The following is a 23,423-nucleotide window of genomic DNA, read 5'->3' as shown; positions in this document are numbered from 1 at the left end:
CGCGCTAACAAAGTACTACGACAAAATTTACAATATGCTGTTGTGTCATCGCCTTGAATTCTTTCTAGCAAGTATGCAAATTTACTATCACGTATCCACGCAGCACGAAATATCTGGGTATACTGTGCCGTTACTTTGCCGATGTTCAGCGCTAAAACAGTATCCAATGACGTAAACATCACATTAACACCTGCACTACAAGTATGCACTCTTCATGCAGTTGCAGCTGTATTTATACTAACGGTACTCCCGCATAACTATACGGAACAAAGACAGAATACCGTGTATTACAAATGTTTAGATGATGAATCTTAAGTGCTGCTAGACGTCAGCAAATAATGATGCGTGCTGTATTTTGAGTGAATAAAGTGATTTTTAAAATAATTTTGTCATAATAATACTCAAATATTTTTAAACTCTAGCACAATTCTCACTAGCCACTTGTTGCAAAATTCGCACACTAGACAGCCATAAAAATGACCAGATTTACCAGATTTAGTGGGAAAAACCACTGACTTGCCAACACTGACAGATAGCTTTCCGTCGCTGTCAACCTAGCCTGACTTCTTGTTAGCAGTAGGGTTGGACGTGGTTGGTGTAACATCGATGTTGATTTCGATTTCATATCGACGTCTAAACCTCGATGGCTGATAACAACCTACCCCTTCGATGTTAAATGAAGAATTTATAGAATGGCCTAAAAGGCAACAAATAAAACAATCTAATATATTAATTAACCAATAACTACAACAATAATTAATATTACATATCTCACGACTTTTACTCAACAGACTGTAAAAATAACATGTTTGATGGAAGATTCTCCTTAATTCTATTGTCCTGCTTTTGAGAACAATCTGCCAGAAGCTGTCGATTTGACAGTTTTGCTCCAATATTTTAGTGCAGCTTTTTATAGCCTTCATTAGGTACTAGACATACCTACCAATGTTGTGCTTCCATTCTTTTAACTGATTTTGTTTAAAATCTAGGCGCTCTTTCAGATAATAACTTAACTGCGATGGTAGCTCCATTCATGTTCCAGTTTGCAAATTATTATTTTCTTGTGGTATTTTATAATGTTCAGTGCGATAATCACATTTGGTTTATCTGTTTTCCAATAACGTATCAACGTCTTGCCCAATTTCATTGAAAGGTGTTTGAGCAGCTGTAAGCAAATCTTTGATGATTTCGATTGCCTTCGAAATGTAAAAGCATCCTGAAAGTGAGTGTTCTTGAATCGTAGATCGAGCTAAGTTGATACCAAGGCTGCCCATAACTGGTGATAAGTGGGTGGACCCGTGAACAAGGCGGGGGAGGGAGGGAGGTGACGGGACTCGGGGACAAGGGGGGGCGACCCTCCCCCTCCCCGTACTTAGCTCTCAGGGGAAGAGAAAAAACATCGCGCAGTCGCTTGTTTTTTTCTCAAGTAAATGATTTAAAAGACGGCATTACTCAGGTTTTTAACAATGCTGGAAATGTAACTTTTTTATGGCTAATTACAAGTCGCCGTTCGCCTTCCAAAATATTAAAAATACTCTATACCCCCAGATCTCGTTCCCCCCTACAAACTATCGTATGGGCTCGCTTTGTCGATATGGCTAATATGTTACATATACAGTTAATAGCAATCGCTTTTTTTATTTCTGTTCTGATGCTGCTCCTCAGATTCTCTCCAATAATCTGTACTGGTTTCATGCAAGATACTCGTATTTTGATTTTTTTTCTTCCAAATTGAGCATGCCTGCAAAACACCATAGGTCTACACGGCTTTTTCCTCCAAATGTTTCTTCTCCTTTGACCGATGCGCTGATGTAGTTATGACATATATACAGAAGAAAAGAGTCGTTTAAATCACAAAAAAATAATTCCAGAATGTCATTCAGGAAACATCCCCCAGGCTGGGGCTAAGCCATGTCTCCGCAATATCCTTTCTTTCAGGAGTGCTAGTTCTGCAAGGTTCGCAGGAGAGCTTCTGTAAAGTTTGGAAGGTAGGAGACGAGATACTGGCAGATGTGAAGCTGTGAGGACGGGGCATGAGTCGTTCTTGGGTATCTCAGTTGGTAGAGCACTTTCCCGCGAAAGGCAAAGGTCCCGAGTTCGAGTCTTGGTCCGGCACACAGTTTTAATTTGTCAGGAAGTTTCAAAAAAATAATTGCTTCTTGCCAACATCGACTTTCGATATTTTGCCCTTTACGTCAGTGTTACCACAGTCTAACATAACGATGTTTAAAGAATATAGTATCCATATTGGGTCATCGATGATTTATCTTGCAACATCGATATTTCGTAAATATCGATGATTATCAGGCATTCCTAGTTAGCTGACAGCATTGAGTTTAGCACGCCGTCTGCTTTTATGTACGAAAAGATACGTGACATGCGGGGTAACTTTGGGCCGATAGTCACTTATTTCAGTCGGCTATACCAGTTCTTCGATTTCTGTTGACATTTCGAGATTGCAAAGCATACTACAAACACTTGCAGTTAAACAACAAGACTGATAATAACTGAGGTCTTTAAGATGTATTTGCGAAAGACTGTAAAGTACACAGTACACTTTGTGTTATTGAAAAATCTAATACGGTCTATAAAGTCTCTCGCAAAGCCTGAAGTCCCTAAGAAGAGACCACCAAAACAAATTTAAGCTCCATTTATTTTTCTAATTTATTTTACGATTATTTGTCGGCATACGTAGGAAAAATGCAACCGCTGTTCACCGAATATGTAAATCGCTTTACAAATGCGATTAAGGACGCACCAAACAAAACTCAGCACAGAGAGGTCATCGTGGAACAGCGACAACAGTGCCGGTGTATATTGCTTTACATGTCGGGTTAAGATTGAAGGAAGAAAAAAGAGATCAGGATTTAAGTTTACATCGACAACGAGGTCGTTAGAGACGGAGCACAAGTTAAGAATGGGAGCGGACATCGGCTTTGCACTTTCAAAGGAACCACCCTGATATTTGCGTGGAGCGATGCAGGGAAATCACGGAAATCGTAAATCTAAATGGATGGACGCAGATTTGGACCGTCGTCCCCGTGTCCAAAGTGGAACCACAGCGCCCCATCGCAAGTAGGCTAGAATTGGTAGCGAACTGAAAGAAGTAGACAAACTGACCATCGGCGCGATATCGTACACCGTCTGTTGACTTACGTGGAGTCTGGCATTCCCACCAGCCATTGTAGCGAGTGTCTTCCTGGATTTAAAGGGTCCCAAACGCTAGCGCCAGATCGCTGGTGATATCGCCAGCAAATCAGTCGCTCGCTTCGACTGCACTACACACGAGCGATTTGCCAAGCAGTTAAGAGCAGGATTTCGAATGCCACTGTGTCATGAAATTTTGCTATGCAAAAGAACTATCATGTTTAGAATGCGACACTATATCGTAGCAGTCGGCCGGGGCGTAAACAAACCAGAATTTATCGCCAAAGCGGTGGATGGGGCGACCCTCTCGCGGGTTTGGCAGTCTACTTCCATGTTGTTTGCTCCTGCAAAAGCAGAACTAACATAATTGTCATACGGATCGCCGATCCCTTCTAGTGTTTTGCGTGAATCGACATCCCCCTACTGATTCTGGCTAGTCTTATGAACACTCCAGTGTCAGTTCCGAAAACACGGTATGGTTGTCGGAATTCAGCTCCGAAAATCGCTTGTAACTCCATATAAAGGCACTGTAGCATCTGAGTCGTGACTGAGTCGACCGATTGGTACTTTTTTTTGTATTGGTTGATGTGGACGAAGTGATGTTGTCAAGAGTGAAGCAAAAGAAAAAGAAATATTGGACTGATACGGAAGTTACACATTTCCTACTTGGAGAGTAGAACATTTGATAATTATTAGACGGAAAGAGATACATAGACCATAAATGCTGATGTGTATGCTGAACTAATTTTTATGGAAAAATCGAACTGCTTTTTAACAACTTTGTATCCTGCGTACCTGGTTCATTTCTGAACTGCTATACACACTCTCTCTTTTCATGCCAAAGGCTGTCCTGGTGATAAAACATTCGCTAGAAACATAGAGCCTGTATGCTTTTACTCACTCTGAAGTTTTCCAGCCATGCTAAGCCTTCAAAATGTTGGAATACAACAATGTAGCCTACCACCAGTGGTAACGCGCTTCAGTTGGGTGGGTATGTGTAATAAAACACTGTCGCACATGTTGTACGTTTTAAGAGAAAATGAAGAGTTATAAGTTTTCAGTTGAAAATAATAAAACTGTTCAGGATTTTGTGCGGATGATTGTGCAGTAAATAGTAGTCAATGAGAAAATTATGCGCATTTGAGACATCTGAAGTATCGGTAGTTCTATATTTTTGAACCACATTCGGCGTTTTACAATTTGACGCAAGAGCTTTGATACAAAACACTGTAGTGACACGGTGTGATGTGAATTATTACGAAGTTGCACCATAATGTTGCCGACAGAGGTTATTTGGCTTACAGTGTTAACAAAGCTCGCGTAACAATCGTTTGTTGATACTTCCTCTGGCTTCGTACCTGACATCGCCCGCTCCGAGGAACAGTGTGATTACTCCCGAAGTCTGACTGTCTTTCGTTTCAATTAAGGTTAGTGATGTTATTGCCCATCACGTATTGTTTCCATTACCCTATCTTAAGTTCCTTTCACTAATATTTAATTCACACTGTGCCTTTACAGTATATTTGGCTATCACGTTTGAACGGATGTCTGAAAAAGTTTTCATACATATTTTAATGTTTAACTCATTCAAATACGTACTCCAGTCTGATCGTTTTCTCTCACTGATTGACGCACTGTTAGGTTCCCGGCTTCAGCTAAGCAGTACTATAAAATACCATAGACCAGGCTTTCCAAACCAGTGTGTAGCTTTGTTTTTATTTATTTATTTTTATTTGGCCTTTGAGTGTGTACTCAATTTAGCCATCGGCAACACATAGTGACAATGTACACATAATTGAATAAACAAATACAGAAATGCATATTTACAAGAATAAAAAGCTTAACTGATACAGTTTTGTACATACTGTTTTAAAAATTGAATTGAATTGAATTGGAAAATAATTAAAAGTGTCTTGTCTTACAATTCACACCAATTCTGAAATATCTTCATCAGCAAGACATATTTATAATTGACGTACACCATTAAAACCTACAGATTGTGACCAGTACTCTTGATGAAGTTAACAATCACTTTATATAGACGAACGTCTTTAGTACACAAAAGAGAAGAAGCTGATTGAGGAAGATGGTAGCCCATACTCAGCAATGTCTTCAAAAAGACCAACCGTTCATGGTCAAATTTGGGGCACATAAATAAGATGTGGCTGACAGGATAGTCTAATCGAGATCGAATTATCCCTCGGTACATGGTGAGTAAAACACTCTGGTGCGCTCCCCACCAGACACGAGTGAGTGATCTGATTACATTTAAACCTTCTTCACACTTGGTAACGGTGGATCGGATGTGGGATGCCCAGCTTAACCGAGAGTCAAAAATCATCCCCAGAAATCGAACGTGAGATTTTATTTGGAAGGTGTACTTGCCACAGGTAATGTGATCTTCATTGCGAGCTGTCGTCGACTTGGAGAAGGGAACGACTGCTGATTTCTCAGCCGAGATCTCCAGCCCACAGATAGAGAGCCACTCATCGATGTGTGCGATGGTTGTGATTAATGCCGTTTTGGCCTGAAGATATGAAGCAGCAGTAGAATAAACACATATATCATCAGCATACTGTAGGATTTTTGTTGGGGAAGTAAGTATGCGTTCTAGGTCGTGCGTATATAGAGTATACAGGAGAGGACTTAAAATTGCACCTTGCGGCAAGCCCTGGGAGACATAAAAAGGTCCGATCATGGTACCTTGGAAACGGACGTAGATCGTTCTTTGAGTAATCAGGGTACTGATACCGTAGATCATCCGTGAAGAAATTCCGAATCCTGTCAGCTTGTCCAAGAGTATCGGTATTTGTACGTGATCATATGCACCCTTAACGTCAAGAAAAGCTGCCACTACTGTGTCTTTCGTTTGAAAGGCTTACGTGATATCCATATTAAACATAAACAGGTTATCCATGGTCCCTTTGCCTTTTCTGAAGCCGTATTGACTCCGAGGAAACAAATTACTTTTTTCAAGCCACCATTCTAGTCTCCTTTTTACCATTCGTTCCAGTATTTTTGCAACACACGACGACAAGGCAATAGGTCTATAATTAGTACCGACATTTGGATCTTTACCACGTTTGAGAATTGGAATTATTACTTGCGTCGTCCATTTTGATATGAGGTCTTTCTTCATCCAGTACTGATTAAAAATGTTCAAGAGAAAGTCTTTCGCTTCTATAGGCAGCTGTGCAAGCATAGAGTAATGTATATGATCACTGCCAGGGCAACTGTCGCTCGATACTTTAATAGCTTCGTTGAGTTCTTCTATAGAGAAAGGACGAAGGAGAACATGATAGCGGTCTTCTTCAGCAGGGAACCGATGGTTTAAAAATGGCACCGTGGGAGGAGCGATTGTATCTATGAATTCCTCTAACCAGGCCGTCGTAGCAGGAGGGGAGGAAGACAGTCTTCTTGTTCTAAAAGCTTTTATTTTATGCCAGATGCTTGCCATACTGGTTTTATTATTTAGGGACAGGCATAATTGTTTCCAACTGTCCTTCTTGGTTTTCTTCAGGAATTTGGTAACTCGCGCATTCACTTTTTGTACAGCCAAGAAGTTGTCCAGTGAAGGATTCTGACGATAGGTTTTCAAGGCGAGTCGTCGCTTCGCAACTTCCCGAGAGCATTCAGAATTCCACCAAGGAGGAGAACGGTGCTTCATTACTGTAAACTCTTTTTTCTTAGGGATGCTGATGCCAGCTGCGACGTTCATAGCATTGAGTAAAACTGGGTATGCATCTTCGTCCCGTAAGTCACGTCTCGTATTTGCGAGTGCCCGCCGAACCGTTTCCTTATAAGAGGCCCAATTGGCTTCCTTGATTTTCCACGTACTATTAGAGTAACAGATGTGCGTAGTATCGACGTTGATATTAATGTGAAACTCTATTGGGAGATGATCGGATCCCATTGAGTCCTTTTTAACGCACCAATTAGATATTTCAGTAAAGCAGGGCGTGCAAAGAGTTACATCAACTGTCGCTTTGTTTCACTTTTTGGTGTAATTAAAGCGAGTTGCCGCGTTTATACGTCCTAGCTAGGTAAGGGTTCGAAAATATTATTTCAGTTTTACCATGGGGTGAGTTACTGGTCCTACAAGGTTCTATTTTTGTGACGGGTGGTTTTAGTGTCTTTAGCAATGTTCATTGTTTGGCTCAGATATTGGTTCTTAAATCAAACTGCACCTCGTCTGTTAATGGTTAAATTGGTAAAATAACATTTTAAGAGACGTTACATTCATGTACTACACAATGTGAAAAAACATATTGAAAAAATGACGGTACCTATTGCAAGATACATAATCCACCAGTGCTATGGCACCTCGTGACGTTGAACCGGCCCTATTCAGAAGAGCTGTAGCCTATTACAGATTAACTGTACGTGTAAAACGAACCGACGCTCGGGGAAACTGTAAATTATTGGGCCAGCAAATTCGATTCAGACCTAACACAAAACCAAAATCGGTTTCGGAAGTGCGAGTTTTATTTACAAGATGTTTATCACATGTAACCTCAGATCAACGCTATGGGGCTATATCAGTACAGTCGAGCTCTGTGAATGTGGAGTACTGCAAAACCCACAACACCTGCTAGTCTGCAGGAAACTGGACGAACCCTGCGTGATACAGGACCTACTAAGAGCAAATGACACGCTTGCAACGTACTGGGCTTCGTATGGGATATAAAATTATAATCTCAGACATAATCCAACCAGCTCTTTTAAATGAACATTGCTTTCTGTGTTTTACTTTATTTAATTTCACTTCTCTCACTACCATGTATTGTGTAATGCTTTATGTTTTATGTTTTCTCTTTATTGTAAACTTAAAGATTTTGGGGAATTAGGAAATGAGGCGTTTAAGGTAGTAGATGAGATTTGCTATCTGGGGAGCAAAATAACTGACGATGGTCGAAGTAGAGAGGATATAAAATGTAGACTGGCTCTGGCAAGGAAAGTGTTTATGAAGAGGAGAAATTTGTTAACATCAGGTATAGATTTAAGTGTCAGGAAGTCTTTTCTGAAAGTATTTGTATGGAGTGTGGCCATGTATGGAAGCGAGACATGAACGATAAGTAGTTTAGACAAGAAGAGAATAGAACTTTCGAAATGTGGTGCTACAGAATAATGCTGAGAATTAGATGGGTAGATCACGTTAACTAATGAGGAGATGCTGAATAGAATTGGGGAGAAGAGGAACTTCTGGCAAAACCTGACTAAAAGAAGGGATCGGTTGGTAGGACACGTTCTGAGGCATCAAGGGGTCACCAATTTAGTATTGGAGGGAAGTGCGGAGAGTAAAAATCGTAGAGGGAGACCAAGAGATGAGTACACTAAGCAGATTCAGAAGGATGTAGGCTGCAGTAGTTACCCGGAGGTGAAGAAACTTGCACAGGATAGAGTAGCACGGAGAGCTGCATCAAGCCAGTCTTTGGACTGAAGACCACAACGATAACAAAGATTTTTGTAAAAGTGATGTCTTGGATGTGATAAATGAAATAAAATAAACGCTATCTGGGGTTATAGGTGGTGTTAGTCGGAGCTCGCTCTCCTCCTTCATGGTATATCGCAACGCATGGAGTGTTATCTGGCGAGATAAGAGTAGGCTGACCATACGTCACAAAAACCGGCATTGTCCGGCTTTTATTGTAACATACGGTGTCCCGAAAAATTGTTTCGAGACGCCCAAAAGTTCCAAAATTCAGTTGTTAAATATATTTTATCAGTTCTATAAGTTTTAGAGATTTCGCTCGATCAAATGGAATGAGACACGAAAGTTCATACATTTCACCTTATTCCTCAAACCTCCGTAGTCCCACAGTAGGCCCATGTATTGATACCGGAACACTGAGGCATTAACTATTTATTTTGAGTTGAACTGTGACTGGACAGTAGTTATACTGTTGTAGGTAAGAGGCAAGCCAGGCCACGATCGAATTTTATTTATTTATTTTGATCCATCATTGGGCATTTTTATGCAGCTGATGTCATCAAAGGTAGTTTATATAATTATGTTGTACAAATACATTTTGCTGACATAATTACAGTACACATACTAATAATAATACAGGGCACATAAAATATACATTAGAGAACAATCGAATCTGGTACCTGGGCTAGACAGTTGTTTTATTTTATTTTGTGTTATATTTGTCTTTAGCAGTCATGGCACACTGTTCCATTAGCCATGGTGAAAACAGTGCTCTGTCTCCATCTCAATAACTATACATAAAAAAATTATGAGAGTTTCATAGAAAAACATACGATTTATTCAGGAGAAAGATCTTCACAGATTAAGCAAATCAACAACGCGTTGGTCCACCTCTGGCCCTTATGCAAGCAGCTATTCCGCTTGGCATTGATTGACAGAGTTGCTGGGTGCCCTCTTGAGAGATATCATCCAGTCTGCGCGTTAGATCGTCAGAATCCCCAACTAGATGGAGTACCCTGCCCATAATGCTTCTAAAATTCTGAATTATGGAGAGATTCGATGACTGCTGGACAAATTAACTTTTGGTAAGTACGACTACAAGTAGAAGGAACTCTCGTCGTGTGAGGGTGGGAATTATCGTAATTATTATTTATTATCGTATGGAACTAGTACAGTAATACACATTTAGCAAAACAAAGAAATGTATATAAAAATGAACATGTGAAATTATATATAGCACACAAGTTTTAAAACGGCTCAGACTACACTCGGGTGTTGATGGACTCTATCCAGCGGAGTGCCTCGTGGGATGCTTCTCAATGCCACCAGGGAAGCGTCTGATTGGACATTCATTCACAATGTGGCTCATTGTTTGGGTGTCACCACAATCACACACACTGTCACTTGAAAAACCCCACTTGTGCATGTTGTATTTGCACCTACCCTCTTCGGTCCGATATCTGTTTAACTGCACCCACACTTGCCTTGGTTGGTGGAAGCCTGGAACTGGAACTGTTGGATTGTCCACAAGTTCGTGGTTTCGGGTTCTTGTAGCTTGCCACTCACGTTTCCACTCTGCGTCCTGGTCGAATCCTGTGGATAGCAATTGGACTCCCATTTCATATGCTGGTCTTCCAGATTTGAGGCGTTTCCTGGGCAGTGATAGCAAATCGTCATGAAGAGGGATGAAGTTGTTTTCAGAAACTTGCTGACAGAGGTTGTAAAGAGCAGCCTTTCGACGAAGGTCTGGTGGACAGACGTTTGAAAGCACTGGTAGCCAGCAAGTAGGTGTAGACCGGACTGTACCACTAATTACTCTCATAACTGAGTTCAGTTGGACGTCTATTTTCGCTATGTGGGTGCTTCGGAGCCAAACTGGTGCACAGTATTTTGCTGCGGATTATACCAGTGCAAGGGACGCTCCTCGGAGAACTGATGTGGTTGCTCCCCATGTACTGCCTGCCAGATTTCTCACAAGGTTCACTCGTGTTTGTATCTTCTTGGCTGAGTTGGAGAGGCGTTTTTTGTATGTTAAAGTTCTGTCCAGAGTGACTCCCAGGTATTTTGGGCATTCATTGTATCTGACTGTGCCAAGAGGGCCGAACTGTGGACTGATCTGTGCTGATGAAAGGCGATTAGAGAGGTGGAACAGGCTTACCTCAGTTTTAGTAACATTTGGTTATAGTAATGAAATGTCAGCTCACTATGGCTTCCCGTGAAGGACAATAAAACTGGGCCTAGAATATCGTCGACATACCACTGTGCGGCAAGTGTGCCGGGAATGACAACCAAAGGGCCCCCACTGTTGTCCGCCGCATGTCAGCGTGGTATCTCACCACTGTCCAAGGCTTCTCCAGGCGCGTCTTCGGCTTGGAATCTCATTGGTTGGAGAGAAAGTGTATTCAGTGATGAGAGTCACTTCAAATGGTGTCTCAATGACCAGCAAAGAGGTGTCTCGGGGTGCCTAGGACAGCAGTGTGATACCAATGTGATTGTTGCCTGCCACAAAGCCTAACAGTGGGCTGGAGTGCCATTTCTTTTCATAGCAGGCCCATTTGGTAGTCGTCCCCAGCACCCTTACAGGGTAGCGGTACATCAGTGATGTCGTTTTGTTGCCCTTCATGACAAGCCGTCATGGGCTTAGATTTCAGCAAGATAATGCCTGCCCGCACACAGAGAGAGTCTCTACTACATGCCTTCTTGCTTGCCAAACCCAGCCTTGGCCAGGAATATCTCCAGACCTCTCCCCAATTGATAACATGCAGAGCATCGTGGGCAGGGCCCTGCGACCGGCCCAGGATTTTGAACATATAACACACCAATTAGACAGAATTTGGCATGATATCCCATAGGAAGATATCCAACAACTCTTGTCAATCAATAAGAATCAATAAGAAGCCGAATAACTGCTTGCATGAGGGTCAGAGATGGACCAACACATTATTGACTTTCTCAGTTTGTGAATCTCATTCACTTGAATACACTATATGGATGTTCCGAAACTGAAATCATTTGTTTGTCTATATATCATCACATCTATGATTTCTGTCACAATCAGGTAATTCCTTTGTGGTGTGTCTTTTTTTTGTCTTAGAGTGTATTTTTAAATCAATTTCTCATTACTGTGTTCCAGTAGACCTTAAGATAATAACAGTATTTACACTAGTGGCCATTAAAATTGCTACACTACGAAGATGACGTGCTACAGACGCGAAATTTAACCGACAGGAAGAAGATGCTGTGATGTGCAAATGATTAGCTTTTCAGAGCATTCACACAAGGTTGGCGCCGGTGACGACACCTACAACGTACTGACATGAGGAAAGTTTCCAACCGATTTCTCCGACACAAACAGCAGTTGACCGGCGTTGCCTGGTGAAACGTTGTTGTTATGCCTCGTGTAAGGAAGAGAAATGCGTACCATCACGTTTCCGATTTTGATAAAGGTCGGATTGTAGCCTATCGCGATTGCGGTTTATCATATCGCGACATTGCTGCTTCCGTTGGTCGAGATCCAATGACTGTTAGCAGAATATGGAATCGGTGGGTTCAGGAGGGTAATACGGAATGCCGTGCTGGATCCCAACGGCCTCGTATCACTAGCAGTACAGATGACAGGCGTCTTATCAGCATGGCTGTAACGGAGCAAGCAGCCACGTCTCGATCCCTGAGTCAACCGATGGGGACATTTGCAAGACAACAACCATCTGCACAAACAGTTTGAAAACATTTCAGCAGCACGGAGTATCAGCTCGGAGACCATGGCTGTGGTTACCCTTGACGCTGCATCACAGACAGGAGCGCCTGCGATGGTGTTCTCAACGACGAACCTGGGTGCACGAATGGCAAAACGTCATTTTTTCGGATGAATCCAGGTTCTGTTTACAGCATCATGATGGTCGCATCCGTGTTTGGCGACATCGCGGTGAACGCACATTGGAAGCGTGTATTCGTCATCGCCATACTGGCGTATCACCCAGCGTGATGGTATGGGGTGCCATTGGTTACACGTCTCAGTCATCTCTTGTTCGCATTGACGGCACTTTGAACAGTGGATGTTACATTTCAGATGTGTTACGACCCGTGGCACTACCCTTCATTCGATCCCTGCGAAACCCTACATTTCAGCAGGATAATGCACGACCGCATGTTGCAGGTCCTGTACGGGCCTTTCTGGATACAGAAAATGTTCGACTGCTGCCCTGGCCAGCACATTCTCCAGACCTCTCACCAACTGAAAACGTCTGGTCAATGGTGGCCGAGCAACTGGCTCGTCACAATACACCAGTCACTACTCTTGATGAACTGCAGTATCGTGTTGAAGCTGCACGGGCAGCTGTACCTGTACACGCCATCCGAGGACTCAATGCCCAGGCGTATGAAGGCCGTTATTACGGCCAGACGTGGTTGTTCTGGGTACTGATTTCTCAGGATCTATGTACCCAAATTGCGTGAAAATGTAATCTCATGTCAGTTCTAGTATAATATATTTGTCCAATGAATACCCGTTTATCACCTGTATTTATTCTTGGTGTAGTAATTTCAATGGCCAGTAGTGTATCATGAACGCTTTCATAAACAAATTATGTGTTCCCAGTAATCTGCTAATGAACCACAGCCCACGATTTTTCCTAATTGAGAATGAGCTCATGAGACTGTTCCGCTGTGTCTGCATAATCCTTTGTATTATTACTCCCATGTATTAGTGTGTTACAGCTAACATCCATTGTTTCATTTTGAGTACCCTCTGCATGGTTATGTTTGTAGAACTACAAACCTCTATTGAGCTGTTCTACATCATCACATTGTTCTAAGTGGGAAATAGGTCCAGTACCCATAGTTTTGCTACTGTATCATCATTTTGCTAACTGATGAGTTATTAAATACTTGTGTGGCGAAGAGAACATTTCTCCAATGCCAGATTAGTGGTGTGTATTATGCTCTATGTTGCATCCTACTACACAGATGAGATAAACTGTGGACTTTTGTTTGCTTTGTGGGACAACATGCCCTACTGGTATGAACATCAGAATACACATCCTGAAGTTAAAATGTTAATTTACAATCAGCCTTCAGTTTTTTTTCTGCATTTAACTTGGTGATCACTTCCAGCACTTTTAGTATGCAAAAAATTCCACAGTGCACCATGGTAGAAATTACCTAGTAAATGTGGCCTATCGCCCCATTCTATACATATATATGGATGGATTCTGCACGTATGTTTGGATAAGTAGATTCATAGGACCACACACCTACTGTTTGTTGATGGGGGGGGGGGGGGGGGGGGGAGACGTTGCAGGGAGAAAAGGAGCAGAGAAAGTAAGCTCCACCTATCAAATCCCAACACCCTGACCCCTGATTATTGTGCTGAGAGTGCCACTGCAGAGGGGACAAGCTGCCCCTGCCTCGAATAGTTGTGGCACTATACACATGTGGTTACTGGTTTGACATGGCACTACAATAGCTAACAGCCATGGCACACACAGGTAGGGAAAAATGACAGTATTGGCAGTGGCCAAACATATAACACTGGCAGCAGCTTCAGCCAATCAAGAGCTCTTTATGGAGCACTCACTCAGAATGTTGAGCATAACCTGTACCAGAACTTTGGTGTACACACCTAAATATGTGTTGATGACTGCTTTACTTCATTTGTATTGGTTTGGAATACGGGCAAGGCCAATTTCCACAGCGATGGGAAAGTGTAAAACAAAGTGGAGGGTAAAAATCTTAACTGAGAATTCAAAAAAGTCAGTGACACTATACTTACCCTTACCTTGAAAAAGGAGTTTGCTGCTTTAGTTACATGTATTCCGAAGAGTACTCATAAAAGTACTGATCATGTTCAAGACCCTCCTCCAGCCCCCCCCCCCTCCCCAACACTCTCTCTCTCTCTCTCTCTCTCTCTCTCTCTCTCTCTCCTCTCTCTCTCTCTCTCTACCCCTCCCTCAAACTAACATATGTGTTGACGTGAAGAAGGCAGAACACAGATACTGACTTGTACCAAGCGGCCGGCCAGAGTGGCCGAGCGGTTCTAGGCGCTACAGTCTGGAACCACGTGACCGCATCGATCGCAGGTTCGAATCCTGCCTCGGGCATGGATGTGTGTGATGTCCTTAGGTTAGTTAGGTTTAAGTAGTTCTAAGTTTTAGGGGACTGATGACCTCAGAAGTTAAGTCCCATAGTGCTCAGAGCCATTTTGTACCAAGTGTACCCAGACCCATTTGTCTTGAAATATATGAACCGTTTTGCTGTTTGAGCTCTATTCTCTATGCAAAATTGTGCACTTCACTAACGGAAAAAACATAATATCCTATGACTATAATATCACTGAGGCTTTGTTAGAATCAGCCAACTGATACAAGTACTTGGATGTAACACTTTGTAGGGATATGAAATGGATTGATCACATAGCCTCAGTCATGGGTAAGGCAGGTGGTTTATTGGTAGAACACTGGGGAAGTGCTATCAGTCTAAAAAGGAGATCACTTACATATCACTTGCGCAACTGGTTGTAGAGGGGATTTTGAATGTATACAGAGAAAGACAGCATGAATGGTGACACATTTGTTTGATCCGTGGGAGAGTGCTGCAGAGATTCTGAAGAAACTGAAATGGCAGAATCTGGAAAATAAATATAATCTACCCCAAGAAAGTCTGAAATGTGGGACTCGGGGAAGGCAGGAAAAGGTGTGGACACGGCCTTGCTCAGTCACCATTGGTTGCTCAGTAAACATGTACACTTTTCTTAAGGAAATAATTTTTTAAAAACGATCATTTTTTTTAAATTGACTGTAACACAAGCTACACTGACGGTTGAAGGCCTTATTAAGAAAGAATTCAAAATTATTTGTCGGCTGAAGGCCACAAGCAGTACTTCAGAACAATTAGCAGCTGAAGGCCCGAATTACAAATGAGGAAGACAACTACACGTCAAAAATACCAAAAAAATTGTAAACAACCAAATAAAAAAAATTGACTGTAACATGACCTACACTGACGGCTGAAGGCCTTATTCAGAAGAATTCAAATTATCTGTCGGTTGAAGGCCACAAGCAATAGGATAATTTAAACAAAATATTATTTTTTTAAACAGTTGACACAATCAGACCAAATAAAGAAGGAAGTGATCCACAGACAGTGCTCCAAGGATTGACCTGGGAAAGTCCCTGAAACGTAAGTAAGCTAAGACAGGCAGCCGTGTTGTACTCACTAACAGGACGGCAACTCAAACCAGTCACAGTTAAACGCAATACCAACATTCTCGCAAAATCTGCCTAACGTTCGATGCACAATACACGATAGAATTAACCCATGCCAGGCAGACAGGCAGACTACACTCTTGACATCGTAAAACGACAAACATTACATAAGAGAACATGTTCAAACGCAAGAATAGTCCGAGGTAATCACAATAAGTTGCCTCCACGAATCCAGTACGCAGACAGTGTTAAAATAACTGCTCATTCAAAACCGCACTAGATACAAACGGATCCGCGAAAACAATTGCACAAACAACTCAAACAGTACTATAACCAGTCACTGTGGAGCAACAAGGACAAATTACAAGTCGACACAAGCACAGAGAACCCAGAAGCCATCAGAAGCTGTCGGAAGAACAAATACACGTCGTCCGTTGAGACGACCGACCGAACGAACAACCAACGGTCACTCTCGATCAAGTCTGGCAAGGTGAACGTCCCAGTATGAATCGCGAACTAACAGGGTTGGGGTTGTTTGGGGAAGGAGACCAGACAGCAAGGTCATCAGTCTCATCGGATTAGGGAAGGACAGGGAAGGAAGTCGGCCGTGCCCTTTGAAAGGAACCATCCCGGCATTTGCCTGGAGCGATTTAGGGAAATCACGGAAAACCTAAATCAGGATGGCCGGACGCGGGATTGAACCGTCGTCCTCCCGAATGCGAGTCCAGTGTCTAACCACTGCGCCACCTCGCTCGATGCGAACTAACAGCTTGTTACCATGAGGACTTCTGTGGACAGATACACACACAATGGTGGTGGTTTCACTACTCGGATATAACGATTCATTCAACTTAAACTAGCTGAATCGGGTCCTTGGCATGGTCGAGCACTCTCGCAACCACATCCTTCCATTGGGTAGTGCATGTGTTGCCAGCTGTCCCGACGAGTCCTGAATCTGTGAGGACCTCACTGTCCTCTGTCTCAACTGAGCTCCCACACGACGACCAAAAAATACTAGAGGTCGCTCCAAAGATAGTACCACAGTACTTGCTATCGATAAACGCCACTGCTGCCACTCATGGACAGACAAAGCAAGGAAACGTAGTGGCGCCAATGAACGCAATAAGAAAATGAGGGGTCACAATCTGAATACATGATGCCAACCTGTCAACGGCACAAACGCGAGCCGGAGCATGGCTCAGTCTTCTAACAAAATATCAAGAACTGGCTTTAAATGACGACTCTTAGGAATATGCTACAGCCCCCTACATATTGCTCATGTAGGAATCGTGAGGATAAAATTTGAATAGTTACTGCATGCACAAAGGCATTCAATCATTCTTCCTTCACTCCATATGTGCTTGGACTAGGAAGAATACCTGGTGCAATGGGATGTGGCAATGGACATATTATGGAAGTATGCAAGGCTGGCGTCATAGTATTTTTTGCACCTTGCCTTATTAGTGCTTGGGAGAATTAATAGTTAAAAAAAAAAGAGATTGGATTAGGATATAGAGTGAGTCATTATTTCTGTCCAGCATCTTTTGATCTCACCACTCCTTTACCTTTTTCCTTTCCTGTTATAAGTTCCAAAAGTTAATGATTCTTTAGTTTGTGATTATACCTCAGTCCTGCTCTACTCATTTCTGTATCAGCAGTTGATAAATAATCAGTGTTAATATTTATTTTGATTTTATTATAAACCCTTGTTCCCATGAAAGTTTTTCCTAACAGTAAGCATGAATTTTTATTAAGTCTTTTGTTGCAGGACAATCAATTGAAAACAGTCTTCCCGTAATGAAGTGTTTTACATTACTACTACTGCTCATTTCATCATGTAAGTATATTTTTCATTGTTTTTGTTTCAGTCTTTCCACAAAAGTAATAAAATATCTAAGACTGTAGTCTTGTCTTTTCTTTAAGTGAGCTGAAATGTGGAGTGCCATATTTAATCAGGTTCAAAGTATTTCTTCCGCTTTCTAAAGTGTTTCTTGATCTTTTGAACAGTCGGATTTCTGCAGTTGGAGCTAAAATTTGGCTTTCGCGGGATGCATGGATGGGATAATCTTTTTTGCAGCTAAAGCAGGGAGTATACGCTCTGGGACAACCGGGAAAAACCCAGGAATTTTATCATCTGGGAGGAAACTGGTGAATTTCTTAGAGCTCCAGGAATTTTTCATTGTTTTAGTCTCCAGTTAATTTTTTATAGTTTTAACTGATAAGAACTGATAAACAGCAAAATGTGTCAAAGTTCTTAGGACAAAGACTGTGGAATACCGCATAACAATAAACTGCTGCAGATGAGCGTGGTTTTTTTTTTTTTTTTCCTTTATTGAGTTTCAATTCCCCCTAAAGGGGGGCAGGCTGGCAGCAGCTTATTACGCCGCTCTTCAGCCTACAGAATTGGTTTTAAAAAGATGAAGATAATAAAAAAAAATAATAACAGTTGGTGATAAAATCTGTGACTTAAAGGTAAAATGGCAGAAAATTCTGGAGCTTAAACCATAAAACACAGGGTTGATGATGCTAATAAAATACACAGGAAGCAGAAAAATAATAGACAGACAATTAAAAAACACATCTGTTCGCAAGAGATATAAAAAGCACACCCAGCGACAGCATGATTTCTGTTCGCAACACTGTGGAAAGACGCACAACACTGAACACTCACTTAAACACTGCACTAAAAAGTTGGCACCAATATGACATACCACACCCGAGAACAGGTGGGGGGAAACTGGTCAGATGACGGGAAAAAAGGGGGGGGGGGGAAGGAGAGGAAAAGTGAAGGGGGAGGGGGGAAAGGAGCCAATGGAAGATGAGGATCCATAAGAGGGGTGGGGGGGTCAGATGAGTGTGATGTTACAACTGCTTATATCAAGTTCGTTTGAGCAGTTGCCAGCGGTCTCACGCACATGCACAGTTTAGTTGCGTATGCGCATTACCTCTTCCCACTTCTGGCTGCTTGGAACTATTGGAAGTGTGGCTGTTAGGTGTAGCAGTAGTAGTGACAAGTAGTCAGATGCTTACGGGAAAGATTTTTATGGTGCGCACAAGCTGCCAGATTCGCTCCTGCGTGGTCTAATATGGATTGTAGTGGGGGAGGGGGTTAGTCTCCATGTGAGCCGTGTTTACGTTTAGTGATTTTGCTGTTTTCTCCTCATTTACAGTTCTCACGTCAAATGAAAACAAAACGGATTTCTGTGGTTGGGAGCTGTCAAGTGAATTAAAATACATTCACATAATTGCGGAAGGCTAAAATATGTTATTAGTGTCAGTTTTCTGATTTTATTTTATTTCCACGTTCTTGGCAGTCAAGCATTAATCACCTTGCAGAACAATGAAGTTATTTTTGTCAGTTTGCTAAACAAATGGCTTTTATTAACCTTTTCCGCAGAGGCAGTCATTTCATTAGAAACGAAGTATTTAAATCCATACTGTTGGCTAGTTTCAACTGTTCACTGAATTTCAAGTGCACATTTTCATTATCTGGCATGTATGGCATTCTGTCATCATAAAGAACCAAACATGAGATAATACAGTACTGGTACCCCAAGAAAATTTGCATCCCGAAAACCGCACTGAAAAACTTAATATCAGGTTGGGGCTACTTCATTGTGAATCTGGGCATAGGAATGTGCACTTTAAACTGAATTATGAATTTTAGTATGGTTTATAAAATTCCGATGCTCCAGTAGCCCCTGATGTTCTATTTCTTTCATGACGCCATATAAGGGAACATAGGGGCTTCTACGTCATTGGAGCTGACCATGCGCAGTAACGCCTGTTTTCTGGCGCTCAAGTGAACCTATCTCTAACAGGTCACGGGAAGATATTGTGAATGGTGCTTTGAAAAGCATTGCTTTCAAAGTAAATTTCCATTTACGCAAAATGCAGTGTGAGAATGTGCAGGGAATTTTTTAAATTACAGAGCGTTTAACTCTTAGTAGAATTTCGAGCCCAGAAGACCAGATTAACGTCATTATTTAAAATTTTACTGGCACATTTGTGTGATGTATCTTAAAGTGTAACACACGCAAAAAGACAAATATTATACGTGAAAGCTTAGCTTTCCTTGTAGCTACACTATGTACATTAATTTAAACCATTAACTTTGCTGTTTGTGTGTTCACGCTACTTAACAGTGATGTTGATATTGGCTAACTACATCTCATGTCCTATGCTCTGAATATCTGCTGTCATTGGCTGGTGAAATCACATGGCATGAGCTGTGATTGTCAATATATATGAAATTCTCCAACAGCCTTGTATTTTTATTATTGATTTAAGCCCACCAATGCGTGCTTATGACTAGTTCTCCGATGCTCTCTTCCGTTCCTAATACCTTTTGTGCCCTGCTTATAATTTCTCCTTCCTCTCCTGTGAAAGGAGAGCCTTGTAACTAAGATGTTTGTTTTTTTTTTTATTTTATTTTGATTACAACCAGTTTTGGCATTCCACTATGTTATCTTCAGGCCACATATGCATCTCACAAAATGAGCGATATTGCCAGATATCCCTTGATTTCATTAATTCAAACCATTTCACAAGTTTTTGAATGAAGCACTTGTGAAACATTTTGAATTCACGAAATCCAGGGATCTATGGCACTGTAGGGCATTATTGTTTATTTTGAGAGATGCATCATCATGCGAAGGCCGGGCAGCAGGCACTGGGGGGGGCTTGACCGCGCAGGAGAGGCAGCAGGAGGCAGCAACATCCACAAGGAGGATGAGACCATTCCCACAACAGGGACACCGCATGAGTTCAGGACACGTGCTGAGGGAGGAGGTGGAGGCACAGTGTCAGACCTGCAGCCTCAATGTGGTATGTGGACGTAGCCAGTCGTTGTGGTGCACCATCAGCCCATCTCTGTTGTGCACCATGCAGAGGCAGTGGCCTTAGCTGCTGTGGACTGTGGTTGGAATTCACTTTGTTGGCTGAACCCCCAAGCCTAGACCGCAGAGCCAGGAGTGAACATGACGAGGGTCACACTGACGGGCATTGGTGAGGTGGCATGAGCACCTTCAGGAGGCTGCATGGCTGATGAGCATGGAGCATCCTAGCTGGATTCCAATCCCCCATGGGTATAAACCTGTAGGAACTTAAGAAGTGTGTTAAGGCGTCATTCATGGAGGAATTAGCGCAAACTTTTTTTGTTTGAGCTTTGAACACGTGGACCAGTTGTTCTGCCTCACCATTAGATTCAGAGTGAAAAGGAGGAGCAGCCTCTCGGTGAATGTCTTCATGAGCACAAAAATTATGGAAGGCCTGAGGCACACGGAGGACTGTTACCTGTCACGAGCATATAAGGCAGTCCTTCAATAGGAAAATTTTTGGAGAAAGACTTACTTATAGCTGCAGCTGACATTGAAAGGACAGCGGATAACACATGGAAATTTAGAGAAAGCATTAACGACCTACAAACAGGAAGAATTTTGGAAGGGTTCCACAAAATCAACATGGATGTGTTCCCAGAGGCACTGTGGTGTGGGCCAGGGAGAGAGCATCAACTGCAGTGCAACCTCTTGGATAGCACACGGAGAGCAGGCCGCAACAAGATGTACAATGTCACTGTTGATACCGGACCAAATCACTTGCCGACGGGCCAAAAACTTGATATGTGAGCCCCCCCTCCCCCCCCCCCCCCCCCGAAATGTTCCTGTTGTAGGAGCTGAAGCACATCCCACTGAAGGGCAGTTGGGATCATAACCCTAGGTGACAGCCACTCTTAGCTAAGAAAACAACACCATCAAATACTGAAAGGCAGTGATGGATGGCAAAATAGGTACACAAAGAATCAGAAGCCCTGCATAGGCCTGTCTGACCAACCACGCTTGATGCAAAACCGGATTGGCAGCAACAGCAGCTGGGATTCTGGAGCCCGTAATCTAAGCCCTTTCACTGTACATTACACTTCAACATCTAAGTGAAAAAAAAGTTCATCCTGATCAAAAGTAGGATCTGGTCCTATTGGAAGCTGGGGGCAGCATGCCAGCACTGGCATGTTGTGGAGTAGACTGGAAACGTATTTGACAGTTGTAACAACACAAGCAAGGCCCACTGCTGCAGGTGATATGCTGCTTTGTCGGGTAATGAAGCAGAAGGATTAAACAATGAAACTAAGGGCAGGTGGTCAGTAGTGAGGTGGAACTTTCATACAAGAACACATGAATTTTTTGAGGACATAGTCAATAGTCAGCACTTCTTCTTCAACTATGGAGTAGTGCTGCTGAGAAGAGTTGAGTGTTTTTGACATGTAAACCATTGAACATCCCGAAACATCCTCATATCAGTGTGTGAGAATGGCCCTGAGTCCATACTGTAGCAAAAACCGTGTGCTGGCCAGGATGGAAAGGAGCCAAACAAGAAGCAGAATGTAATTTAGATTTCAGAAGCATGAATGTGTACTTGCAGGCCAGCATCCGCTGAAGAGGCACATTCTTGTGGAGCAACTCATGGAGCGGATGGGCACCCAGAAAAAGTTTTTTACTAGTAAGGAATTTTACCTAAAAATTCTAGGAGTTCTTAGACATTTGTAGGGTGAAGCAGAGCTGTGACCATGGCGACATGATGATGTAAAGGCTAAACACCATCCCGAGAATGCTCGAACACCAAATTCACACTATATGGCTGTAAAAAGTGTTTCAACTCTGCTGTATGCAGGACTGTGAACAAGGTGCATAAGGTATGTAAATGCTCTTTTGTGGGTGCACCCAGCATGGTGATGTCAGCGACATAGTTGATGTACTACAGAACGGACATCATCAATTGTTCCCGGGCACTAGCCACACTGAATGGAAGGTGCCTAAAAGGTGCGTTAATCACAAAGAGCCATTTAGAATCCTAATCCAACAGAACCTGTGAAAAGGCTTTACATAAATTAGTTTTAGAAAAAACTAAGCCCCAGTGAGTTTAGCCAATAATGGGCCAAGGAGTAGGTGTTAATGATAGATTGTGTGTTAACTGAAACATTAAAGTCATTGCAGAGGCGAAGCCAACCAGTCAATTTTTTTAACAGTCTCAGGAGGGGGGGGGGGGGGGGGGAGACCACTGACATCATGTAATAGGCTGTATGACTCCCATCGAAGTCAGCCTGTGTGATTCTGATTTAAATTGATCATGCAAAGCCACTGGAATAAGGCACACACATAAAAAGTGTGGCCATGCCATATGTTTCAGGGTAATGTGGACTGCAAAATTAGTGGCACAACCTAACCCACTTGAGAAAAGAGATGAGAACTCAACACACAGAGACTCTAACTATTGATAAGGGATCTGTTTCGAAACGAGGCGCACTGTATCTGAAATGGAAAAATCAAAACCACTGAAAGCATCCAGAACAAACAAAACTGTGGCACCAGCATCATCCACTACCAGAAAAGTCAAGGAACGAACCACAGATTTATACATAGTGGGAGCTATAAATTGCCTTGTAATTGGAATATACTGCTTGTTGTAACTCACCAAATGTTGAGTAACCAGAGGGAATGCCAGAGATACCAAAATCCACATAAGTTTGTGTGTTCAGTAAAGTCACAAGTGTACCTCCATCCACTTGTAGTCTGAGCACTTTGTCCATCACTCACACTTCAATAAACAGTTTGTCATGATTTGTAAGCACTGGAGATATACAGTTAATG

At 42.3% G+C, this 23,423-nt stretch overlaps 1 protein-coding gene across 1 annotated transcript in view; it reads left to right on the top strand.

Annotated features, from left to right (window-relative positions):
* The window catches only part of LOC126144536 (uncharacterized), a 191,867-nt gene that overhangs the window by 11,126 nt on the left and 157,318 nt on the right, over positions 1-23,423 (top strand). The window contains exon 2 of the mRNA XM_049915497.1: positions 17,549-17,617. Within this exon, the coding sequence (XP_049771454.1) occupies positions 17,578-17,617 (40 nt within the window). The 5' untranslated portion in view covers positions 17,549-17,577. The remainder of the gene's footprint in view (positions 1-17,548; positions 17,618-23,423) is intronic.

Source organism: Schistocerca cancellata, chromosome 2 (assembly GCF_023864275.1).
Source record: "Schistocerca cancellata isolate TAMUIC-IGC-003103 chromosome 2, iqSchCanc2.1, whole genome shotgun sequence".
NCBI classification, from domain to species: Eukaryota; Metazoa; Arthropoda; class Insecta; order Orthoptera; family Acrididae; genus Schistocerca; species Schistocerca cancellata.
Note: the sequence above shows the minus strand (reverse complement) of the source record. Positions and strands in the feature narration are given on the sequence as shown.